Genomic DNA, 26,064 nt, shown 5'->3' with positions numbered 1-26,064 from the left:
TACAACTAATCTTAAAACAAACAAACAAACAAACAAACAAACCGCAGCAGTGCATAAAAACCAACACAGACATAACAAGAAGGAAAATGCACTGCACATTATCATATTCAAAGAATAGAGACTGATTTGTTGAGAGAGTTAGATATTTAAAAACAAAACAAGTTTCAGAAAACAATTAGCTATTCCCGTCCCTTTCACTTCAAGAGAACTAAAAGTATTAGAGCCACTTCATGCAGACAGCTTTCATGTTAACAGATTAATGACTATTCATAAGAAATAAAAAGCGTATTGGGGGAGGCGGGGGGGAGAAGATGACCACACACAATTAAGTGACAAAACGAGTACTAAATAAAGAGCAGGTAACTAGTTTCTACAAGTTTAATTACTGGAAACTTTTAAAGTGATTAAAAGTTTCCAGTAATTTTAGCTTTAAAGCGATTACCCTAAAAGCTAAAAAGGGAGAGGCCATGGATGACATGAACTGAACCAACAACAACAAAACCATTTGCTCTATTCTAGAGGCCATTAATCGGCCATTTGCTTTGGATATCAGTGGGGTTTGGTTTGTTGGGGTTTTTTAAGCAAAGAAGAGAAGGCCTTTAAGATGGAACTCCAGTCCCTTTAAGAGAGAGTCTACAATGTCTCAGTAGGGTCCTGGCCACCGGTCAGGGGGGCTCTGCATTTTAATTTAATTTTAAATGAAGCTTCTTAAACATTTTAAAAACCTTATTTACTTTACATACATCAATAGTTTAGTTATATATTATAGACTTATAGAAAGAGACCTTCTAAAAACGTTAAAATGTATTACTGGCACGCGAAACCTTAAATTAGAGTGAATAAATGAAGACTCAGCATACCACTTCTGAAAGATTGCCGACCTCTGGTCTATAAAGTACTTTTTAAAATATGCAGATTTATTGTTTTCCCTCTGAACCAGGTGGTATCAGAAACAGTCCACCCAAAGCCTTTCCCACTAATATTTAAGACTAACACCATTAAAACCATGGTTCACCAAAGCCACTGGACCAGTCTTTTTCCTCCTACTATCTAGTAAATAACTTCTGCATAATAAGCAACCTGCTAGTTCAGTTTGATGGAGGAAAGTAGACGAATAGTGATGTGATAGATCAGCCGTGGCCAAACTGTGGCTTGTGAGCCACATATGTTTACAGTTAAAGTGCGGCTCATGGACCCCGCACGCACCCTCCATTCTCTGCCTACCAGATGGGAGGAGGGGAGGGGAGGGGAGGGAGGGGAGCTCGGAGCATCTGCCCTGCAGCAAGGTGGGAGGATTAGGGGCTTCTGCCCTGCAGGGAGGGGAATCTAAGGGCTTCAGCCCCACAAGGGGGCGGTGGGCCAGAAGCACTGCACCTTAGCAGGAGCCGTCCCACAGGGCAGGTTGTGCACGTCTTGCAGCTCCGAAACTTCTGAAGATTATTGTATGCGGCTCGGAAGGTCAGAAAGTTTGGCCACTCCTGTGATAGACTCATGTTTGTCCTGTAATTCTAAGATCAGCTTAGTCACTAGGATGCTGCTCCATCACTTTAGAAACACTGTGACATTACCACTCTCTCAGGAGAAAGCACTCTCAGGTACTTTGTTCTAATAATAATGGTTTGGTTCTTTCTTTCATATCAACACTATAGTAAAAAGTTAGTGACAATCCTCAATAGAACAACTTAGTTATAAGCACGTTCAGTGCATTGATGGACATGAGCAATAGCAATACATGCAGTGAGACTTTCTTCAGCTTTTCAGAAATATATACCACAGTAAAAACCAACCAAGTTATGCCATTTATTTTTAAAGCAATCATGGGGACTGCAGTCTTCAGATTCACCATCTTTCCCCCCATCCATTCTTATACGGCAGAGCCACCCCATCAGAATGTTCCCCAATTTTATTTTGATCGCCCTGAACACTCCACCAGCATCAATGCTTGGGTGTAAGAGCTGGTGTTTTTGAAAGATTCTACACACTATAGCATTGCCGTGTACACAAATGCTACAGAAGCAACATCAAAGCCAGGAAACTCTGGAGTAGTTTTTGTTTCGTGAGTGGGATGGCTAGGATCTGGTAAAAGTTAGCAGGAGACTGGCTCCAGCAAAGCAAGATTTGCTATAGTATAAGCAAGTCTTCGGCTTCCAGAAAAGGATAACTCCTTAGTCATATATAGAAGTTATTAAGTTAAGAATCTAGAGGTGGTCAAAAAATTTTGACATTCAAGATTTCAGGCCACCTATCGGGGAGAAACATAAAAGACTGAAAACATTTGTGACCTTTTCCTCTTTTTCCCAAAAAACAGTTCTATAAAGAGCTGCTATTACTGTTCTCTAGCCTTTACGCATGTGTGTCCCTAAAAGCATTTTTAGCCCTTTCTCTTGGTCTGTTTCTTAAGGCACATTACAAAAGAAACCCTGGCTGGCAACAATGCTGCTGGAAAGAAGTAGTCAAGCATGGATGCAGAAGATTGCATGACAACTTTTTCCAACAGCTGGACACCCTCCACTACAGAAAGGGATTTTAATAAAGTGTGCTTGCCCAAGCAGGGCCGGCGCAACCCATTAGGCGACCTAGGCGGTCGCCTAGGGCGCTACAACTTGGGGGGCGGCGACCGCGGCGGTATTTCGGCGCCTCTGTGGGGGGCGGCACCTTCCACCGCCTAGGGCGTCAGAAAAGCTGTCGGCGCTCCTGTGCCCAAGCATGCTATAGACTAGCCCTATAGGTATGTACAATGCCTTCAGTCCAGGAGACTACATGGTTTTTGATCAAATACTTAAATGGAAGTACTCCTGTTGACTTTTTAAGTCAATTGATTCAGACCAATCCCTAACCACGACCCGTAGTGCTAGAGCATGTAGCTAGGTGGCACTCTTACTATTCTGTACTAAACCCATGCTCCGACATGGTGCCAGAGAATGCTGCACTATCAAATGTGCCATTTCAGACGTTTATCCCCATACTGTAACAATTGGAGGTATTTCACCTCCCGTTGGCCAGTTATTAATTTGGGTAGTCATCTCCTCTACACAAATTCCCCCCTGCAATTTCAATTTCCTGTCCTAAAGTGAGGCATTGCTATTACGGTTTAACAACTGCCATGTTTCACCTCCAATGTGGCTCATTTCAGAGCTGCGGGAGGTGCTTCCTCAATACATACATATTTTGTAAAAATTTTAAAATAAAGACACAATATAAAGGCAAGGTTATTTTATAGCAGGTATTAGAATATAAAGCAGAGGCTTTTCTAGACCTACATGGATTTTATCTATTTGTTATTTTAACTGTTGCCACAGGACCTTTTAGGCTTTACATGAGTGAAAGATTGCTGTCATGCCTCCTTTCTTCCCCAAAACTGGCATCTGAGTGGTTCATAGGGTCCCCCTAATTCAAATTGTAAATCTAACCCATACGTCCTGCCTCTAAACAGAAGACATTCTTAGCCTTTTTCTAAAGGCAAGTTGCACCAGTTTAACTAAAGTTAGTTTTTAAATCTGCTTAGCCAAACTGATGGAAACCCCTGCTGGTTACTGATTTACTTGTTTACCAAGTTAAGCTAAAACTGATTTAAGTGTGTCCACTAACTAAGCAGGTTTAAAAACAGACATAGTCAAATCACTGCAATCATAGGTTTAGAAAAACACCCATTAACAACAGTAGGGCAGCAACAGTCCAAGGGTGCGGCCAGGAGACTTGCTAGCTTCCTCAGTAAATAAGACTCAGCAAAATCAAAAACAGTTACTATGCATTTCTGTTCAAAGTTCATTCTCTTTCCTAAGGTAAGTGTTCTCTTACTACCGGTCACACTGTGAGAGATCACGCTGTAAGTAACCATAGGGTGGCTGCCATCAAAAGCTGTTCAATTTTCTTGAATTTCTAGCATTGCCTCAGTATTTCTTATATATATATATATATATAAAAAACAAAAGACTATAGAGAAGGAAACAAATTTTTGTCATTATTAAGTTAGATCTAACTTTGAGTTGGTTAGGCAACCAGAAGGGGATAATTGCCTCAATGGGCTACAGTCCTCTCGCTGAAAGGTAGGTAGGTAGGTAGGTAGGTAGGTGGTGTGTGTGTGTTTCAATAAGACACACTCACTAGTTTACCCCCACTGAAGTCACAAAATTGTCGGGAAGCAAATGAGAGCAGAATCTAACCCAGTATCTTGTTACCACATCCCACCAACTCAGTCCTCGTTTGGAGCCAGATCTAAAGCTCACTGAAATCAAAGGGAGACATTTCAGCAACTTGAAATGGTATTGCATTAGACCTGTAGTTACTTACATCATTAGAGAATTTTCAAGGTGTCACTTCTAAGATCAGCAATTTTTAAGATTGAAAAGTAGATTAATACTGGAGTTTAAATGTTGTAAGTTCTAAAACAAGACTAATTTTTACATTAATAACGAGACTAGTTGAAAATAGTCAATGTGGTCTGTAAAATAGAAATATTCAAACATTTATTATTATGGTAGCACTTAGAGGTCTATCAGGTTAAGGCTCCTGAAGTGACACTCCCTGCGCACAGGAACATATATACAAAGATTTTGTTTTCCAGTAATTCCAGATGCAAGCAGTTGTTGGCCTGTTTAGATGGTACTTCAACTATTTAATATGCTAGAAGAGTCCAATTGGCAGAATGCTGCATATATAAAATAGTCTGGCCTGTTTAAATGTCAAATTATACTGTTCATATTTTAACAGAGGCAACACATTTTTCATCTACAAGATTATGAAGAAAACTGCTTTATTCTCCTTTCCTACACCTTACTTCTGTAATTAAAATTCAGTTTCGGTGGTGGGGGGTGGCAGTGTAGAGGGAAAGTGAAAAGAGATGAGAAGCAGCCCAAGTCAAGCAAGTCTTTCCCTCCTATAAGCGGTAGTGGAGGTAGAGTCTGAACAGAAATCAGGCTCAGCCATGGGGCCTTGGTGCTGCTGCAGCTGTGGGCCTGGATGCTGCCCAGCCACCCTTCTCTCTACACAGGTTGAAGGAATCACAGAGTTGGTTTTTTTGGGGGGGAGATGGGGTGAGAGCATGCATACGTCATGGGAGCAGGGTTTGCTTGTTTTATTTGTTTCTAACATTTGACATTCAGGTCTCGCCTACGTTGGTTGATTTGTCCAGCCTTCTGCTAGGGGTGGTTGGAGATCTATTAGAGGACATCAGTTCATCAAGTTTCATTTCCTTTACACTTGTGAACTAGGAAGTGACTTATTTATACCGCTTGACGCTGTGGGACAGAGATTTGGGGTCAAGAGTTTAGTTAAGTCCTGTTAAATTAAAAAAAAAAAAAAAAGAAAACTGAAAGAGAAGTCCGCCTTGCGAAGGATTCAGCACCCTCACCCCTTCAATTAAGGGTTGAGAGAGGACTATGGGGGAGAGAGGACGGAGACAACATTTCACATCCCCATTTCAGGCCTTCTTTGCATATCATACAGCAGCCTAAATATTTTCCTAGACAGGTCACTTTTAAAATGTTGTCTTCTGTCACTTAGGTATTCCTCATAATAGGGGAGGGAACAGAAGCCAATCCTGATTGAGACATTTCAATGGTATTATTTTAATAAATCAAACTTTGCACATCTATTAGCATTTCCCACCGAATCTCAGAGAGTTTAACAAACATGAATGAAACCCATCGCAACATCACTCCCGCATAGTAGTTATTTTAGTTATACAGATGGGAAAATGAAGGCATTTAAGAAATACCCAATGTTACAAGAGACAGTGACAGGGCTAGCAAGTGACTACAGATCTGATTATGCCTTCTGACCTTAGGATGATTCCGAGGGTAAACCACACAATTTATAGCCTGAGGCCAGGTCTTCACTACAGACCTATCGTGGTATAAACTAAGTTGCTCAGGGGTGTGAAAAATCCACTCTCCTGAGGGCCAAAGTTAAACCCACCTAACCCCCAGTGTAGACAGTGCTTTGTCAATGGGAGGGCTTCTTCCCACGACATAGCTACTGCCTCTCACGTAGGTGGATTAACTATACGGACAGGAGACGCTCTCCCGTCAGAGTAGGAGCGTCTCCACTAAAGCTCTGTATGTGAAGACAAGCCCTGAAACAAAGGGTTGGAGAGTGTCCAGACTAGCTTTTTTTAAAGAGATGTTAAGATGAGATAAAAAAATCCTTCACCCTTCTGCTGTAGGACAACACAGAATCATAATCTACAGAACCACCAGCGTGGTTGACACAAATGCCAATAAATCACAGTGCTCTACTCTGTTCCAAGGCTGAACAGAGGTTTAAAAAACAGTGAAGGTCACAGCTACTCAGAGAAGTATCTCATCTATTTATTTTTTTTTAAATGAGAAAGAGGGATTTTGCTTTTAAAGCAGTTGTGCAGGCAGACCATGAGTGTGGATTTGAAGCAAGTCCTCCCCCTCTCCCCACATACACTGCCTGCCCAGGCACCACATGCAACTCTCAAGTTTACCCACACACGCTATCAAAGCTGCCACTAGAACACAGTAAGATACAGCATTCGTTTATATGGCAACATCAATTAAAAAAAATAAAACTCAAACAGTTACAGATACTATCTTTAGTGCCCCCTTCACCCTGAATTCCGTTGCCAAGTTTTACATTTTCTTTTCATCATTATTTTCTTGTTCATTTGCTGTATGGAAGGTGCCAGCACATATGCACAAAGTAAAAGTACACTGAAAGTGCAGTAATGATTTTCCCTACAATGTCATGTACTACCTGTAATGAGAGTCAGTAACAACATTTCAGGTAGGAATGTGCTTCTTAACACAAGGCACCCTTTTAGAAGTTAATGCAATTTACATAAGTGACTTTAAAGGTATTGATCAGAAACAAAAATTGCTGAGGTCCCATAATGCTCTTGTGAGAGCTTTGGTGTATTTGCCGGCTCAGTGTTTGGTCAATGAGGCTGGTACAGCAAAGAAAATATTCATTCACACCACTACTGGCAATGATTTGATTGGTTAAAGTGGGCAGTGTCTTGCCTCTGTGTGGGGTGTGAATGGCTATTTCCCCTACGTTTGTGTTGACAAAATGATTAGTGAATGTTTTTCAAGTGAGCCTTCTTCAATTAGGTTCTTTGTCAGAGTAAATCATGAATTAAATGGACCAGGTAGAGTTGCCAAATGTGACTTTTGCTAGCTTAACTTCAGACAAAGAAGAACGGGACTCTGTTATTTTGGCAATGACAACAGGAAAGTGTGGCTTAATCCGCAAATCAGCTCTGATTCATTTAACAGCTGCAGCTTTCCAAAGGGCCGTTCAGATAATGTCTTTGTCAGACAAATTTTTGTCGACAGCAACGGTAATACTCTGAATCTCTAATATACTACAACTAAAGAGTAGCATGCTCATTTTACAGTTTGTATTGCGTACACAGTGTTTAACAATATTTTCATGAGTTGTTCAAAACATTTTCGTTTTTCTAGGTTTAGCACTTTTGCATGTGGCCCTGCATTGGCCCAGCTTTCTTTGCCTGGTTCAGGGCATAGATAAGTACTGAAACTACCCAAAGCAATTACTTTGATATTAAGGCTGGCTATTCTCCCTCCTGGGCTTCACCTCCCACTCAGCGTGGAATGTTTGTGCCTGACAAGACCCAGCAATCCAGTATGAAAGCTCCTTGTTCGGCCCACAAAGAAGAGACATTGTTCAGCAAGATGGGTCCGATTACAGCACCCTCCACTGAGGCCTTAATATCAGTTACAAGATTTCCTGCCAAAGCCAAAATAGTTTTGTTAGGTAACTAACTCCAGCCACTGCCTATGGAATAATATGAAGGTCTTTTGACAAAAGCCAAACTACAGCTGCATGACAGAACAATGTACGAAGTTACTAAATGTAAATCTCAAGACATCGTTTTATTAACATACAAATTCTACATGTATAATTAAAGCAGTACATTCTAGTATATACAAGGCCTTAGGGTTTTCTTAAGTCCAGCTAACATTTGACTAAATGTATAACTATGTCCACGAATGTTTTAATGGGCTGTAACAAAAGTTACAAAATTTGGAGTTTCCCTTTAACCTTTTTAGTAAAGAGGGTTCAGTTTACAAAAAAAAAAAAGAAAGAGAGAGAGAGAGAGAACGCGCTGCAGTCTTGCAAGCCTCTAGATAGCAGAAGATTCATCTTTTTTAGTGGAAGATATAAGGCCTTTTCTGCACTGAGTATTTTTGTACCTGTGTAGCTAAACTGATATAACAGTGTGTGTAAGTTCCTATCACAAACTCCCTGCCATAGTGTAAACCATGATTTTGCACTGGTACAGCTCAAAAATTGGGTAAGAAAGAAAAGAAGTCCCACAAGAAAACCCCATACAGCCATGGTGACACTTCTCACTTTGCAAACTAGGATAAACTGCAACATCTCCATACTCTGAGCTTGCACCACTGCATTTAGATTAGCATTGCTATGCCAGCGCAAACAAACAAAAATGAAAAAGTCAACAAAACCCACAAAGCATAAAACCCATGTCAAGCTGCACAGCTTTTGGTTTCTGCCCTCAAGGATGAGCCAAAGTTACAAAATGGTCAGGCATGAATGCAGTAAAGCTAATCTAATTGGTGATGTGAAGCGTCAAATAGGCCAATTATACTTAAATATGCAGTCCTTCAAAAAAAAAAAATTCTATTTCTGCATGGTAAAACAGCTAAGGGGAATAAACTGAGCCTGGTTTTATTAGTTTGTCTCAATTAGATCTACTTATATGAAAGTGTGTCCCACTCATACCAAAACAATTTTTTTTTTTTTTTTGGAAATTAACAATGGGTTTGTAAAATAGCCAAAAGCAATGGCAATAAAGGGGCAAAAATACCAAGTTAATACATCTAGAGAGACCAGGGGGGTGACCTTATTGGACCAACTTCTATTGGTGAGAGAGACAATCTTTCCAACTACACAGAACTCTTCTTCAGATCTGGGAAAAACAGAAGCCCTGGGGACTTCATTTTTCTTCTCTCCAGAGAATGCACTTCAGTTAGTACATGTATCATTCACATGCTGTAATTTTCTAAAGCTAAAACGTGGTTAAACATATAACGATCTTATCGTTGGAAAATTGAGAATCCTGAGGCTAAAGCAGCAGTGATAAATGATGGCAGGGCTTCAAACACAGTAATCCATGGCAAGTAGGAAGTTCTCTCAAAGGGAGTTGGAAGGAGTGTAACTTTGGATTTCTGCAGAATTTATGATCTCATTACAAAAAAAAAACTAGCCATTTTGACTGCAAAGATGGAATTCAGTTCACATTGGGAATGTTAAGTGATTTAATGCAAGTTGTCCTAAGTCTGAAGAGAAACAGTTCCTGGCTGTCTGTTTCTGAGATGTTTCCTATGCTGCAACAGAGGGTAAACTGATTAGAGTGGTCAGTTTTCACTGCTACTGCTCAGAGTTTTGGGCAGCAATGGAACTGGACAAAGTTTGGGTTAATTTCATTCTGCTACAACAGGAGGACCCCCCTACACCCACCCACACCCACACCCACAGGAGCGGTGGATCAGCTCAGCCGAGGAGATTCCATGATCCTTTTGGGAGCCACAAGGGAGAAAGAGAAAAAATATATAGCGAAGGAAGTAAAGCAAGTACTGCATGGACAGGGGAGAAAAATAAGGTTGAAAAACAGGAAGAGACACCCCATGATCTAGAATAAGGAAAAAAACAAATAAAGATAGGGAAGAAGGTAAAATGAAAACAACAAGGACACAGCAAGACACCTTTTAAATTTAATATGTTCAAAAAAGTTTTAGTTAGGTACGGTATTTAAACTACGTCTCAGGCAGTACCCAACTGTTTTGTTCCTTTGGGGGGGGGTGGGGGGTGGTTTTGTTAGGGGATGAAGGGTTGGGCAGAGGTTTTCAGATATACAGTTCCTTTTATAGATTGCTTTCAGAAGCTCAGATGGTGTTAATGCTGCTTTTCTTACACAGTTATAACTATGCTCATAGATGCCTTCACTCATCTGGTCAGAATATGAACCCAGGGTCCAATATCCAACTCACCTGCCATTTTTGTTGATGTAAGTTGCTAAGTAACCATGATCCTCCCAGTTATGAATTGTTTCTGTCATTCCCTGCTCTTGAAAAACAGGCTGTAGACCTTTAAGAACGGCATTGCAATCAGCTGCAAGATGAAGGGAAGGGAGGGAAAATACAGTCAGTTAAGACATTCTCAGACAAAGGTTAAGTTTACTACACACACTTGCTGCTTTATTTATATTTTAAAAAAGGTTCTATAGTTCTTGGCTGCAGTCTGGCAGCTATACTCTGGACCGCCCTTGTTCCCCCACTGAGGCAGTGGCTTTTGAGTCTGCAACCTTACCCTATGGGGGTGCCTTGTCCCCTCCTTTATGACATCTTTCTGGTCAAGACATCAGACATATTTTTTTTTAAGCTTTGGGTGATCATAGGGCAAAGTGTAGTTTAATAGGATTAATATTACTCAACCACTTCTACCACCATGAAAGCAAGACTCCAGACTTGTACTATTTTAATTATGATGAGACCTGATAATAGAAAAGCTACTGTACTGGATGACCTCGCAATCTTGGCCTTTTGGCTGAGGGGTGAAAACATTTCTCCCCAGGTTAGGACTTTTAACATTCTCTCCAATAACAATGACTGACTGGGCAAGATGGGCCAACCAATTCCACTTAAGACACAAGTCAAGCTTTTCCTGATTCCTTTTTGGAGCAATAAGACGATTTTCCTCAGGTGAAGAGGGAAGCTCTAAAGTGAAAGTTTGTAGCTAAGGGATACAAAGCAATAGTAAGTGCTAATGCACGTTTCTCACCACCACCACCAATACCAACAGTGAGTTATATTTTTTAATTGACTGTCAAGAAGCCCTCCAACAGAGACTTCAATCTGCAGGTGCTCGCTGTTGGTCATCACTTTTCTATCAAGAAAATACTGATTTATGCGCTGATCCCTGTCTGTGGTACAGAGAGGTCTGTTTGCACAGAACTCAATAAAGGCTCAGGGCCTTAGTCATCAAACTAAAGATGTTCCAGGGTTTAGTACTTTCACAGGCCAAATCTAAACTAAAATGAAATTACTTAGAGCCTGTTCCCTCAGTTATTTACTTACATTAATTAGACAATCCCAAAAGATGGAGGAGCAGAATTGTCATTCCCTTATTTAAGAGGAGGCCATTATAACCTGCCAACTATAATCCAGTTATTCTGCTAGAGTTCATATCCAATATACATAAACATTTGTCCAAAGTCAACCCTAGTTTGATCGCACTGAGTTTAATGCAAGTAACATCTGAGACTCATTTGCTCTGTCATCTCCAAAAAAAAGAGATAAATCTACTTTTGTAAATCAGTAATCATCCCTTTATAGCTAAAACAATCAAGTTACAGCACAAAAGTCTGGTGTGCATAAAATAAAGAGATTGCATCTTTTGCTTCCTCGTTACGGTATTTTAGAAGCTGCATCAGAGTGAAATGCTAAAACTAAATTGTGACTCAAGTTAGTTGACCTTGGAATTAGTTTTCCATGCTAAAATAGTGACTCTGGTAAAATTACATGGGACTCAGTGCAAAACTAGTAGAAAAGTGTCATACAACTCAGGTTTTGATGTACATTGCATTAAACCTGAGATGAGTTTAAAAAAAAAAAAAAAAAAAGAAGACACCAAGCCCCAATTAAACCTCGGTTGCCCTAAGACCATCCAGCAAGACAGGCATAGCAAAACAAGTAGCTAGTCTACACAGGGAAATGTATTGTTTAGCTATAGTGGAATAATTATAACTATAGCTATGCCAATATAGCTATATGCAGACAAGATTCCAGTGTTAAAATGACTTTATTCAACAATTACTCTGCTTTAGATGAGCAGTTTCCCCAGGTAGACAAGCCCTAAAATTTAGGAACCTCTATCTTCCACCATGTACAAAGACTACTAGACTAAACTGCCAACCTGATTATTGATTGACATTATGTAAACGCTGTACTCAGACATGTCGGCTATCATCCATATAATTTTACCAAACCAACTGAAATACTAGAGAGGAACAAAAAAATATTTCCCTTATTTTTCTCTGTCAACCAGGTCACAAGAATGATGTGATTCATCTCTCTTGTCAAACGTATTAATCTGGGAAGGCACTGCCTTTTAGATAAAGATCAAATAATGTTAGAGCTAACAAAGCAAGAGTTCACATTTACCTTTTATCTTCTCCATCTCATTCATTACACTCCCCGCAGTTTCAATTTATGCTTAATTAGAATTAAGACAAAACAAGTTCTACTGAAAAGCACTGAAGAATTTGTGTGCTGACATGGCTACTAATTTTACTCATGTGTAGTGTTCACATGTGCACAAGTGAAAGTGGACTCTCCTTCCAAACCTCCACAATATGCATGCAGTGTTAAGCGGCGGTGTAAATTCAAACACTTTACTGGGGAGATTTTATTTACGAGTTTCTTTGGCAAATTAGCTCAATTAACTATTCCCATTATAATGATAGCTGAAACAATCAAATGCAATCTCTACCCTCTCTCCTCAAAAAAACACAACTTTTTTTTTGCCTTCTTTCATACTCCACATTTTCTAGGAAGTTTTAGACCCTCTCCCTGGCTCCATATCCACTAGCAATTTTTATACTTCCTATCCAGCAGCAGTATAGATACACCATTGGTGTAAGCACTACACAGACTAGACTCTGGAGTTTATAGCAGTGTCATGAAAGAAGTTTTTCATGACTGGGTGTTGAACACCCTCCCCTGCTCCTGTTGTCTGCACTGCTAGTACTGGTACAGCCACTCCCTGGCAAGAAAACTGGTTCCGCATTTTTTTAATTTAGACTCTGCCCTCCGTGTTGTCTCTTGTGTTGTCCATCCCATCCCCCACACATCCTCCCCACTACTACCCCCTCCCGTCATCTTTTCCCTCCCACTTTCTTTCTTGCTTTCTCCTACAAGATCATAAGATGCTACAGGAGCATGAAAATGAAACTGATGGGTGCTTAGTTAGTTTAATTATACACACAGCACTTTCCAGGCCAGCAGATTAGAGTGAAAACCACAAAGGCCTGGTCTACATTTGAAAATTAGGTCGGCCTAACTACATCGCTCAGGGATGTGAAAAATCCAAACCCCTGAGAAGCATAGTTAAGCCAACCTAAGTTCCGTGTAGAGAGCACAAGGTTGATGGCAGAATTCTTCCGCTGACCTATTTATCACTCTCAGGGAAGTGGATTACTTATGCCAACTGAGCAACTCCTCCTGTCAGAGTAGGCAATGTTTACACTGAAGCTAAGTGTAGACATGCCCTAAATAAATTCCAGACCTTCACTTGGATGCTGCTGCAGCAGCTGCATCATCATAACCACTGGGTAGCCAAGAAGTATTTGGAATATTGACACCCACCACCTCGTCCCCCCCACCCCCACTCCCCAGTTTTAAAAATAAGTGAACTTGCCCCCTTACCCCAGTTCAGAGCAGGAGGATCAATATAGTGAGCAACCCCAGGCAAGGCAAAGTGTATCCTCTGACCATAAGCAGCAACTCAAGTGAAAGAAAGCCTTTCCATTCAGCTCAAATTTTGATGCACGTTCAGGCCAGAGAAATTTCTTTACAGTTCACATGGAAATTTAACAAACTGCATTTATTTAAAATGTCAAGTACAGAATTAATTATCTAAGTATTTGGCATTTATGCATTGAAAGGAAAGGAGCTGCAAGGGATTAGATATCAAAGAATACAAAACAAGAATTACTATTATGTACAATGATGTCACATCTGCGTAAGTTTTAAGCATCCAGTCTGTGCATAACAACGTGCTTCTAGAAGAGGCAGTTTGGAATAGCTACAGACATTCCTCTGAAGTTACAGTTGCCAAAAGGCTGCTCACTGATAAAAACCAATGAATTTAAATGCTGTCTTAAGGCCAAAATGGAAAAAAAGAAAAAAGAAAAAAAACACATTATGATCTGCTAATCTGACCTCTTGCACAATACAAGCCATAGAATTTCACTCTAATTCCAGCATTCAGCCCCATAATTTGCAGCTGAACCAGACCATCTCTTTTAGAAAGACATCCAACCTTGATTTAAAGTCTCCATGTAAGACAGAGTTTCCAACAACATCCCGTGGTAATCTGTTCCAATAGTTTATTACCCTCTTGTTTATTACACATCTTTTTTCCAGTTTGAGTTGTTCCAGTTTTAATTTTGAGCCATTTGATCTTGTTATGTCTTTCTCCTCTGAATTAAAAAAGCCCTCTAAATTTCTGGTTTGTTCTCTCCTTGTAGGTACTCCTGCACCACAATTAAGTTGCTTCTTAAACTTCTCTGTAAGATAAACAGACTGAGCTCCTTAAAACTCATTGCAAGGTATGAACACAATTAATGTGATGGTTCCACAAATAAAACATCAACTTCTATCTGTTTAGTTCTTGCTAGTCAGATAAAACAAATTAAATAAGACTGACAGGGTGCAACCAGGGACAGTGGGACCGCTGTGCCCCCTTAACTCACTAATTTGGGTTGTCTCTCACAATGTCTTCCTGGTAGGGGTGACCAGATGTCCCGATTTTATAGGGACAGTCCCTATTTTGGGGTCTTTTTCTTATATAGGCTCCTATTATCCCCCCACCCCCTGTCCCGATTTTTCACATTTGCTGTCTGGTCACCCTACTTACTGGTGACAAGCAGCAAACTCCTCCATGTGCTGTTACCACTCAGTACAATTGCATATGGAGCCCCACACCCAGCTAGATTGCATGAATGCTCCCAGAGCCACTCATGAATCACAAGAGAAAGGCACCAGCCAAATCCCCCCCGCTCCTAGCCTTGTACCCTAGGGAATATACCATCTTGAACTGCTCAAGACCCTTTCCTGAGCAATGCAAGTTTATTAATTGGTTCACTACTTCATCAAAGGAAAGTGGACATACACAAGCCTTTGTAACCTGAGCAGATTTACCAAGCACTTCAGTCAAACTCACTGATAAGGACAAACATTAGAATAAGTTTATTGATTACAAAAGATGGATTTTAAGTGTTAAGTGATTGGTAACTACTCTGACTTTTGCCTAAGGAAAATAAAAGATAAACACGCAGTCTAAATTCTCAACTTTATTAGACTAGGCAATCTGGACTAAGCAGTTTTTCTCATCCCACTGGATACTGGAGGTTGGTTACAATCTTTCATATGCAGGCTTTTCCTGTTAGTCTGGGGACTAGTCTCCTCAGCTCCAGCGTTCTTGTTGCCTTCAGCGTAGTTGGGGGAAGATACAGGACAAACCATGAGGCCTCTGTCCTCTATTTTATATCCACATTCCATGTGCTTGGAGAACACAAGTCCAGGTATGTCTGATGGGCAAAGTTACCAGGCAGATTGAGAAATTCCCTTGGTGTGGCCCTGTGCAGGTGAATCACTGATCTGTAACTCCCTTGCTGGACAACAGGCATTGGTTAGCTCACTTGTTGTTGTTTCTGGGGATCTAATATCTGAGCAATTCCCCAATTCACAGCATATTTTAGTGACAACCATACAACACAAATTTCATAACGTCATATGCGCTAATTATATACACATTTAGATAGAACAATGGCTTTCAGCAGATCATAGCCCTTCCCATGAGTCCTTACCTGGCATGCTTTATATGAAATATCACAATTACATAAAAATTATGAATATGGGGCTTTCAAGGCGCCTCCCCCATCCCCGAGGTATAGAGTGTCACAAAGACCCCACTGTTTAATACCTCTCAAGTTTTGAAGACTGCTTTTTTCCTAAATAAATCCATGGACTAAGTCTCAAAGCAAAATTCATAAACCTAATGTAAGATATGACACTGAATATGCATAGTTTGAAACATCGTACCTATGCAAATACTACTGTATAAGCACACATATTTATGCCAATGGGTGTTAGTATGTATTCACCCTCCACACAATGTGAAAATATATAAGTGCCTGACAACTTGTGACAGTTCAAGGCATTGGATGCATGAGTTTGAACTTGCAAATATATAAAACCAGTGCTCTGTAGTCCATAGTTACATGGCTCCAATAGCAGCAAGTCTAACCCTTTACCACACACTATCATTTGCTCTTACCTTGTATATATCCTATGATATAACAGTGTGGCCCTATGAAATTTATATCTATAGAGACACTAGCTATGTGTATTACTAACATGTGTATTTGTCAGCACATGTACATTCAGGAATTGGGGTTGAGGGGGAAGGGCAGAGGCCCCCCACTGCACTCTTTTGATTTAGGAAGTGGCAAATAAATCTGTGGATTATGTACGGCTGTAGAAATGGCAGAAATCAAGTGCATTAGTCATATAATTAAGAGGTACATTTTCATTTAACTGATAGCATGCAATATGTCTGGCCCCATCCCACAGGTAATTTAGTGCTGTGGTGGAGGGAAGGAAGGGCAAATTCACCCACTTGAGCAGATTACAGGAGCGGAGCTTATAAAACTAAGAATTTATATACTCTTAGGAAGAGGTGGCAATTTTGGAGGTCAGCCACCTCCGAAGAGACTTCATCTCTAAATGTGATGGTTCTCAGAGCAGCAATACAATTTATTCATTAACTATGTTTCTCATATTTACTTATTTTGAGTAGAGTCTTAAGCTTCCAGGTTTTCTAAGGGAGGCTGTTCGTTCTTGTATTAATAGCTTTTAATTTTAGCTTTTGTTGAAGGGATGCTTTTAAGAAGAAACTGAAGAGCATAACAAACCCCATTCTAACATGAGCTTTCAAACAACTGAGCTACTTTTTGCTTCAAGTTGGTGAAAATATGTCCTCTAAAAACAATTGGCCTTGGCAACAAACACCTCCCCCAGTACTAAGTTTAGAAGCATTCTGTTCTCTAAAAGAAAAACACCATAGGAAAATCCTTTGTTTTATGCACACTAGGTCCATGCAGACACACAATGCAGGAAGCACAGCTCTGTACCAAGACTATCAAGACATTTGGGAACTGAATTTTTAATGATTTCCACATGTGAGCAGCCACCCAATATTTCAAGTTGATTTATATCTCTGAATAAGCAGAATATTCATGAAGCTGGGTGGAAATGACCCACCTATTATACAATTGTACATGGGAAAGTGGATCAACATTGGGTTTTCCTGTGCACCTGCTCTGTTTTATTAGGGTCCTCATGTCTAGAATATGGGAGATGGGTTCAGAGGGCTACATTTCCTTAATAGACTGTCACAGTAGTAGTGACGTTCTAAAATTACGCTACCAAAATAGGAATGTAGAAACTACACAATGTACACAGACCAAGAGTAAAAGTGAATTTCTTTAATACTCATAATGCTTAGCCCACTTGGAGCTTCTAGGAGATAGTGTAATAAAAGTAAGGTGACTGCTAGAGAAAGGGAAATTTTGCATGGAGAAGACCTAAAAGGATTTCTTCTTTGCTTTTTATGTTTGCATGTCTTGACTTCACTGTTTTTGCTGAAGTACTCCTTGGTGGACTGGAGAGGGGGAAAGTAAAAAACAAAACAAAATACCACACCCCACTAGGGAGTGATGTGATAAGACAGTGAAAACAAGAGCAACACAGAAAGGAAGGAATTTTTATGTAGGCTGTTTGAAATTGAGTTTAAAAAAAAATGATAAAGCCATTGCAGTTGGGAGAACTGCTTTCAGAAGATTACTTTTCAAACTGAGAAATCTTCTACTCCAGTCCTACCTATCCATATCTCCAACCAAGTCACCGAAAAAGAAGTTAATTACTTTGGGGGGTTGGGAGGATTATAATTTGGGTCAGATCTTATTTACATATCATAAGCCAAGAAGAGAGAACTTTTACTTTTTGCAGGTTAACGTTGAACTGCTATTCTACTTTGAAAAGTGACTAAAGGCTTGTGTGCACTTGAAATGCTACAGTGGCACAGCTGCGCTGCTACAGTGCTTCAGTGTAGACACTACCTATGCCAATAGGAGGGATTCCCCTGTGAGCGTAGGTAATCCACCTCCCTGAGGCACAGTAGCTAGGTCAATGAAATAATTCTTTCATCAACCTAGCACTGCCTATACCGGGGGTTAGGCTGGCTTAACTACACGGCTCAGAGACATGGATTATTTTTTTTCCTGCACGAGTGATGTAGCTGGGTCAACCTACTTTTTTAGTGCAAACCAGGCCTGTGTAAAAACTGCACCTTAGCTCTGAAACTTTTGCTACCCGTGGGAATTCAGAGCAACATCAGCTTTCCTATGGGTATGTCTTCAGTAGCAACGTTACAGCGCTGCCGCGGCAGTGCTTTAACTTGGCTGTGTAGTTGCGGCACCAGCGCTGGGAGAGAGCTCTCCCAGTGCTGTAAAAAAACCACCCCCATGAGGGGACTAGCTCCCAGCATTGGTGCACTGTCTACGCTACCACTTTACAGAGCTGAAACTTGCAGTGCTCATGGGGGTGCTTTTTCACACCCCTGCGCGAGAAAGTTGCAGAGCTGTAAAATGGCAGTGTAGACAAGGCCTTAGTGACTAAAGTTTTTGCTAAGTTTAATTCTCACAAGCAGTGCAAACTGAATATAGTTATGAGACGCAAGCACGATTCTATTCTTTCATGTGTATTGAAACAAAAATGCTTTGATGAGTTCCAGCTACAAGGCCAATATGATACAAATGAGTAGGAGCTACAGGACTGGGACCATTGCCATCAATTCAACACAATGCACATGGACAAGATTCACCATAGTTACCGATCTAGTCTATTTGCATTCCATTATATTACAGATACTCAAGTAGTTGTCTTTTTTTCTTGAATCCTAGTAAGGAAGATGTTCACTTTTCTCTTTGTATTCACACAGGAAGGGGAGTATAAGAGAAACCTTGTCTCTTTTTAAAAATGTGACTGCAAGCCACGCTAACTGTCAGGAGGAGATCTGGAGCAACTGTGTGCCTGAATTCCCTGATAATTTTTGTCAACTGAAATAACATTTAAAAACAAAAAAAAGTCTCTCCCTCCCCTCCAAGATATACAAATGAGTGGACAGTTGTGAAAATTTAGACATCAGTACATGTAAAACAAAACAAAGCACGACTGTTTAGTTGCTACACTCTGCCTGTGCTTACATTGCAAATACCTTAAGGGGTTGTCAGATGCATGAAGTAAACTGTAAAGGGTCAGTTGAAAAATCCAATGTGATGTATAAATTGATGTCCCTTTAAAGCACATTTATAGTCCCAATTCTCAGATTATAGAATTAAAAAACTGTTAATAATTACTGGTATTAGAGTAGCATCCAGAAGTCCCAATCAGTATCAGAGTCCCATTGTGCTAGATACAAAAGATAGAGGACATTGCTCTAAAACATGAGTGAAAGTCTTGATAATAACTAAAAATGTGTATGTTCACAGTGGCATTAGTTTTGTGAGACATCTAATCACTTGAAGTTCTGCACCAACTGCATCTAATGACTTCGGTTCTGAGAGAATTGATAAAGTGACATGGCCGGATGTATTTACTCAGTCTTTAAAAAGGACACTAAAGGACACATTTCTGTCTGGCTTCAAAGACAAAAACTTCATTTTAAACAAGATGAATGGCAAACTTTTGCCACAAGAACAGTTATCATGGATTAAAATGTTTCAAACCTATACGAGTCATGACTGTGTACTGAGAAACTGGTAGCAAGCCCCCCACATCATAGCCTATAATTAAACACAGTAAAAGCAGAATGTGAAGTCTGTTAGAAACCATAATCCCAGTATCCTGAGGAAATTCCATTCTGCCTATCTAAAGTTTCAATTGGATAGCCCATTTTTTACTTCCCATTCTTAACAATCGCATAGGTGTATAAGCATTGGTTATATAGTACCATAGTTTGCATGGCTCTTTACAGATGAGAGATATGGTCACTGCCCCAACAAGTTTAGAAGCTAAACTGGATAATGTACGACAGAGAAAGCCAGAGTTGCAAATAAAGATGAGGAGACTTAGGCATGATCTACACTAGAAAGTTAGGTCAGCATAACCTAGGTCGCTCAGGGGTGTGAAAAATGCACGCCCGTGAGCGGTGTAGCTTTGCTGACCTAAATCCCCATGTAGACAGTGCTAGGTCGACGGAATACCAAGTCAAAGCATCTAGTGTACTATTGGTGTTATTTAAAACATGGGAAATAGTAGTGCAGTGCCCAAATAATGTACCTAAATCTAGGCATTTTGTCTACGGGAGGTGGGGGTAGGGACCTATTCTTGAGACCACTGGTGCACCTCTAACAGTGGGAACACTCGCCTAGACAAGGTGCTGGTGTTTTTACTACTATGTGGCTTAGACATAATCTGCCTAAACCTTGCTTTGAGTTGGTCTATTTGGCTACAAAATGTCTCAATTTTGGCATTAAATACTAAAAAAAAAAACCCTTTTCCTTTTGTATGGGGTGTATTTATTGGCCTCTGGACTCCTGCTCATCTGAACTCCCACCCATGTTTTTATTTGCTAAGCACTGGGAGCTCAGGAGGACACAAGGAAGACATGCTCCCTGCCTTGAGGAGTTTAACCATCTAAAGCCATGATCCCGCAAGGCCGCTCTGAGTGGGCATTAGAGTTCACCATTACAGTGCTCCTTGAAGGATCAGGGCCAGCGTAGACAGACAAATCAAATCAGACCCAAAAGTCACCAGCCCACAGGATGTTTTTTGTAACTGGTCATCACTAGAAAAATCTTCATCCCAATATAAAGTCTGCCTATCCTACAGCCAGTTCAGGATCTAGCAAAGCCAGATTTAAAATACTTTCAGGGTGGTTGAGATTTAAGCTATTTGGGAAGGGAGGGCCATTTGTTTCAAAGTTTGAAACACAAACAAAGGTCACACCTTCAGTATCTGCTTTGATTTTTAGTTGCATAAACATGCATTAGCCTCACTTGTCAGAGATGATAAATTGATCTCCAAAACAGTTGCTTGACTCACAGTACCTAACTACATTTCCTCAATATGAGAAGTACTTTTCCTGGCTTGTGTACAGCACAAATAATATTCCTTGCTCATTGGAATTCAATGACCCCGCTCCATCCCTTTTCTATTTTTGACTCCTCCTACTTAACAGTTGCCCTAATGCAATTAAAAACACACACACACACAAGTTGTTTCTGTCTTAAGTACCCCTCTACCCCGATATAACGTGACCCGATAGAACACGAATTCGGATATAACGCAGTAAAGCAGCGCTCCAGGGAGGCGGGGTTGCGCACTCCGGCAGATCAAAGCAAGTTCCATATAACGCGGCTTCACCTATAATGCAGTAAGATTTTTTTGGCTCCCGAGGACAGCGCTATATCGGGGTAGAGGTGTATTTTATGGTTTTGCTTAGTTTAGCCAAGAGGGAAAAGACACTAATCATGCCTGTCAGAATTTGGCATGCTGATTCCATAAAAGGCATACTTCTTGCAAGATAGCAGAGAGAGAGAGAGCACGCGCGCGCACTGGCACAGTGACATACCACTTCTTTCATAGACAATGCTCACAGAGACTTGCACCAAAACAAAAGGGTGCAAATAAAAATAGAGATTTTCCAAAAGTTTGATATTGACAGAAATAAAGAAAGGGCTGTTTTGCCACCCAACCAGCTGTAATTAGAACTGATTGTTTTTTTCAGCAACAGTTTGCATGTAGACCGGTTCTTCAAGCAAGGCCTGGGTTGAACACACCACACTACTATGCAAAAACTACTCCGCAATGGTAAATGGAAAGCTTTTCCTGGCAAGCGTGAGGTCTTAAGCCAGCCATTTCTACAGAATCTAATCTTTCATTAAAAAAAGTTTACTAGTCCTTCTGGCTAAAATGATAAACTATCCAAATGTAAGACAAAGCAATGTGTTTTCTGGGCTCGCAGATGGCTCCAGTCCCTTTTGCCTTAAGTTTGCCAAGTAGCAGCAGAGTGAAATTAAATGAGACTGACCAGTTTCCCTGCTGCTATTCAGAACCCTACTGACACCTGTGACATTATCAAGAATCACATCAGTTTCAAGCTACGGATCCTTGGGAAAGCAACCCAGCAGCATCATAGGCAGACACTGGATATGTCCCAGTAAAAGAGAGGCAGGGGAAGAAAGAATAGCCTGGTGCAGACTTATCTCTTCACAAGGGAGGGGGGAGAAAATAATACACTAGCAGAGACCCACAATCTCTCCCTTGCAACTAACAGTTGTGAGGGAGGGATTCAATAACAGAAACTCTCCATCCATTCTTTCAGCAGCTATGAGGCAATGCAAGACAGAAAGCTGCTTTCCTCCAGCAGCTAGGGAAGGATTGAGTTTCAAACACCTATTACCCAGACGCTGAGAGATGAAGCCTCAAGCACCTCCCCCTACCCAGAATCCAAGGTAGCAGGGGTTCTGGCCTTGTTCGAATGTTATTGATCCCCCATATACGCCTGTTGAGATTCCCTCATCTTTCATATCTACCTTTGACTATCAGATTCAGGCCTTCTGCTAGTAGGCATCCAATAACTTTTTCAAGCACTGGTAGTTGAGTATTCAAGTCATGCCACTGTGCTGTCAACCTCTGTGTCTTGGAAAATAAAATACTGCAAGATATTAACTACTTAATTCCTTTTCCAAGATACAGTGTACCTAAGGGCAAGACCAAGGACTTTACTGTACTATTATATAATTACTTAAAGCCAGGATGAATTGATTAACATCAGTGATGAAAGCAAGGTTTCCTGCTTGCTGATTTTAATAATGATTTAAGGCACTTCGATTTTAATCTCACTCTGCAATCGTATTTTGTTTAGGGAAATAAGTACTGGTTCATTCTCATTGGCTGATATAACAATTAAAACTCATTGATATGCAACCAAGTACCAAAATTCGGTACCTTTTTTTTTTGTTGTTAACTAAGAGGAGGCACTATCTATACACATTTATTTAAGTAGTTATATAGTTTAAGTATACATTTATTCAGATTTTTTTTATTACTGTTGGAATATGCATGTGACCCAAGAACCTCTGAAAGTCAACTGAAATGGGTGTAGAGAGGTTACACAACTCTCAAATCTGGTGTGCACATTCTAGTTCGCCAAAGCAGGTCATGTGAGGTTTCAAATGAAAGCCAGTATCACACTGGTCATAAATGCCATTGTGACATGTATGTACACGTACTATGCAAAGACTTATGTATCTGTACCAGAAAATTATGTTCTTAAGCACATAAGGTAAAAAGTAGGTCATCAAAAGGTGACATGCCTCAGACGAGTTCCTCCAGACAGGAGGTAAGAAATGTGCATCTCTCTGTCGGGATATAAATTAAGCATTGTTAGCTAACACAATGGTTGCCAATTTACATACAAAGTCAAATGTTAACAAAGAATGTCAACAGGAAAGGAGCCCGCAGGAAAAAAAAAAAAACATTGGAGAGTTATCCTGTCTAGGAGTAAAGACAATGAAACTTTGGGGGGGTATTTCTAGAAGGCAAAGAAGATAACCTGGTATCCTGCACCTAAGAAATAAACAGTCAGCATGTTTGCATTCATGAAAGTAGGGGTCTCAGCCAACCTTGGCTGCAGAAGACTTTGGGTGAGAAGCTTCTTTTGACAGGAGGTTAACCCTTTAGTTGAATTTAGTTTCTAGAAAGCATCTAATGATTTTGTTTAAGATGAAGGCATTTCTTTCCACTATTCTTACTCACTATTACTTGAATCTTCGATAATAAATTTATTCTTGTTTTCAATATACATCTATCTAACTGTGATGTTAAGCAAAATGCCGATCCTGAGCTGAAACTAACAACCTGGTAAGTGCTGTTCCTTTGTGATTGGCAGATCTGGTAACTGTGTAGAGTGTCCAGTGGATACGGGACTGGACACAGCAGAGATCGCTCCAAGGATTCGGGCGTGGTGTGTGCCTATCACTACCTGTACAGAGAGAACGAGGACTGCGGAAGCCTGGAAGGTGGTGCTTTTGCGGCCAGAGGCAAAAGATTTTCTGTCCAACAGAAACTGAAAGTACTTTTCCCCTCCTTGGCATCCAACGCATATTTATTTAAATGGTTAAAAGATTATAGTAAACGTAGGCATTAATGTAAGTTGTCATAATTTCAAGTTTAATTTGACAGGTTTGTTTTTAAAAAGAAAAATGTATTTAAATACAAAATCTGTTAACTGATTTGTATCCACTCTGCTTAAAGCAGTCGTCACTTTTCAGAATGTAACATGTGAAAAGGCACCTCATTCAGCATATCTACTACGTGTCTACTCAAGTTTTTATTGATTTCTAGTATTCTTTGTATTGCAATGCCAACACAGCAAAAAGGGGAGCTAGATTCTAATCCTTTTTGTACTTTGAATAGAATGATTGTCATTCTGTTTGCCACCCAGCTACCTTGGTACAACCCCATTGTACACAAGAGGGTTATACAGGTATAAATAAGGAGCATAGCATGGCCTGCTGAGTTTAGCACCAGCATCTCTGTTTCACACTGAGGCAGAGGGGTTACACTGCAACCTACAGTTCTGGATGCCTCGAGAAAACATCCCGGTGTAGTCAGGAGTTGCACGCCGATATCAGTGAGCTGAGGTTCACACGCCAAACACTTGCTAAGCAGACCATAACAGATTCATGGTTAGAGTTTTCATTTGTTCCTGTTTATTTAGGGTAAAGGAAATAAAAGAAAGGATAAAGAAGAAGAAAGCAGCAGAAGAGGCAGACTGAGCAAAGAAATGTGTGCTAAAAAAAAAAAGGAAATGCTGTTGGCCAGTATTCCCCTGAGAGCAGGAAGACCGGAGGGAGGGGCAAGACTCTGGTATAGCTAGGAGATGCTGTAGGCCAGAGCTCCACTGAGAGCAGGAAACTGAGGCACAGCTAGAAAGTGCTGTAGCCCAAGATCTGCTAGGAGCAGTGAGTCACTAGTACAACTAGGAAATAGCTGGGACCCAGAACTCCACTGGGAGCGCGGAAGACTCTGGGTGATAAAGGGTATGGTTTCACGCCTTCAGGGGTGACAGAACACTTTGCTGTTCAGGGTGACCCAGACGGATGCGAAGCAATGCCTGGGGAAGTATGGATATTAAGGAGGGGGACAGGTGCCCCTTAGTCTACAGGTTATGGGGACTTAGAACCAATGGCTACAACCAATGGCTAATCCTACTGCATCAATGGCAGGGGAGAGGTGCAACATACAGAGACCCATTGGTGGTTCACTACTCTGTGTCAGCTACTCCCATCAGGCCTGACAAACTCATTATACTTAACATATTGCTGTCACAGTTTCTATCTATAAAAGATGTTGTGTGAGATCAAATGAAAACCAGTGACAAACTGGTCATTAATAACATTGTGAAATCTATGGGGAATTACGGATACTTACTAATATTATGCTTAAAAAAGAGAGAGGTTTTATTCCAGACTGGAAGGAGGGTAGTTGCCTCTAATGCAAATTAAGCATTGTGGAACAACACAAAGGAAGTTCCATTTGCATACGAAGTCAACAGGAAAAACAGGTTGATAGAGGGATGTGAAACCAACAGGGAGGAATCTGAAGCCCAGGATGTCATCCTGATTCTTGGGAAATATAAGGAGAAAGACATCTCGTTATCCATTTCACTGCTGAACGCCCTTCATAGAGGGAGGTGATTCATAAAAAAAGAAGTCTGGATCCTGATTTAATTGAAAAGTCAGCAAGCTTTTCAGAAGGATTTTGAGGGTGAGAAACTGTTTGAGACAAATGATTATAGCCTGCTAAAGTTAAGTTTACTCTCTTAGAAGCATATTATACTTTTGTTTTATTTGTAACCAATTCTTTTTCCACTATCCTTACTCAGTATCACTCGAAGTTCTGCTCTTATTTATAAACTTATTCTTGGTTTTATTATAAACTCATCTGAGTAATATTAAATAAAATGTGAAGCCTCAGCTGAACCAAAGAGGCTGGTGTGTACAATGTCTCTTTGGAGACTGCAAACTTGGTAATTTCTGTGAGTGTCCAGTGACAGGGGAACACTCTTCAAGTGGGCTTGGGAGTTGGGGTGCACCTAAAGTTAACCTGGCAAAGCAAAGGAGTACAGGAGGTTGTTTTGGAGGTTAACAGACCGGTGTGACAGGGAGCTGACACCCAGTATAGCACCAGCAAGTCTCTC

The 26,064-nt window shown here is 40.5% G+C and overlaps 1 protein-coding gene across 1 annotated transcript in view; it reads right to left on the bottom strand.

Annotated features, from left to right (window-relative positions):
* Positions 1-26,064, bottom strand: part of LOC113406251 (spermine synthase) — a 66,494-nt gene that overhangs the window by 29,671 nt on the left and 10,759 nt on the right. The window contains exon 2 of the mRNA XM_026649865.2: positions 10,002-10,122. Coding sequence (XP_026505650.1) covers positions 10,002-10,122 — 121 coding nt within the window. The remainder of the gene's footprint in view (positions 1-10,001; positions 10,123-26,064) is intronic.

This window comes from Terrapene carolina, unplaced genomic scaffold (assembly GCF_002925995.2).
Source record: "Terrapene carolina triunguis isolate 2854851 unplaced genomic scaffold, T_m_triunguis-2.0 Scaffold23, whole genome shotgun sequence".
Lineage (NCBI taxonomy): Eukaryota > Metazoa > Chordata > Testudines > Emydidae > Terrapene > Terrapene triunguis.
Note: the sequence above shows the minus strand (reverse complement) of the source record. Positions and strands in the feature narration are given on the sequence as shown.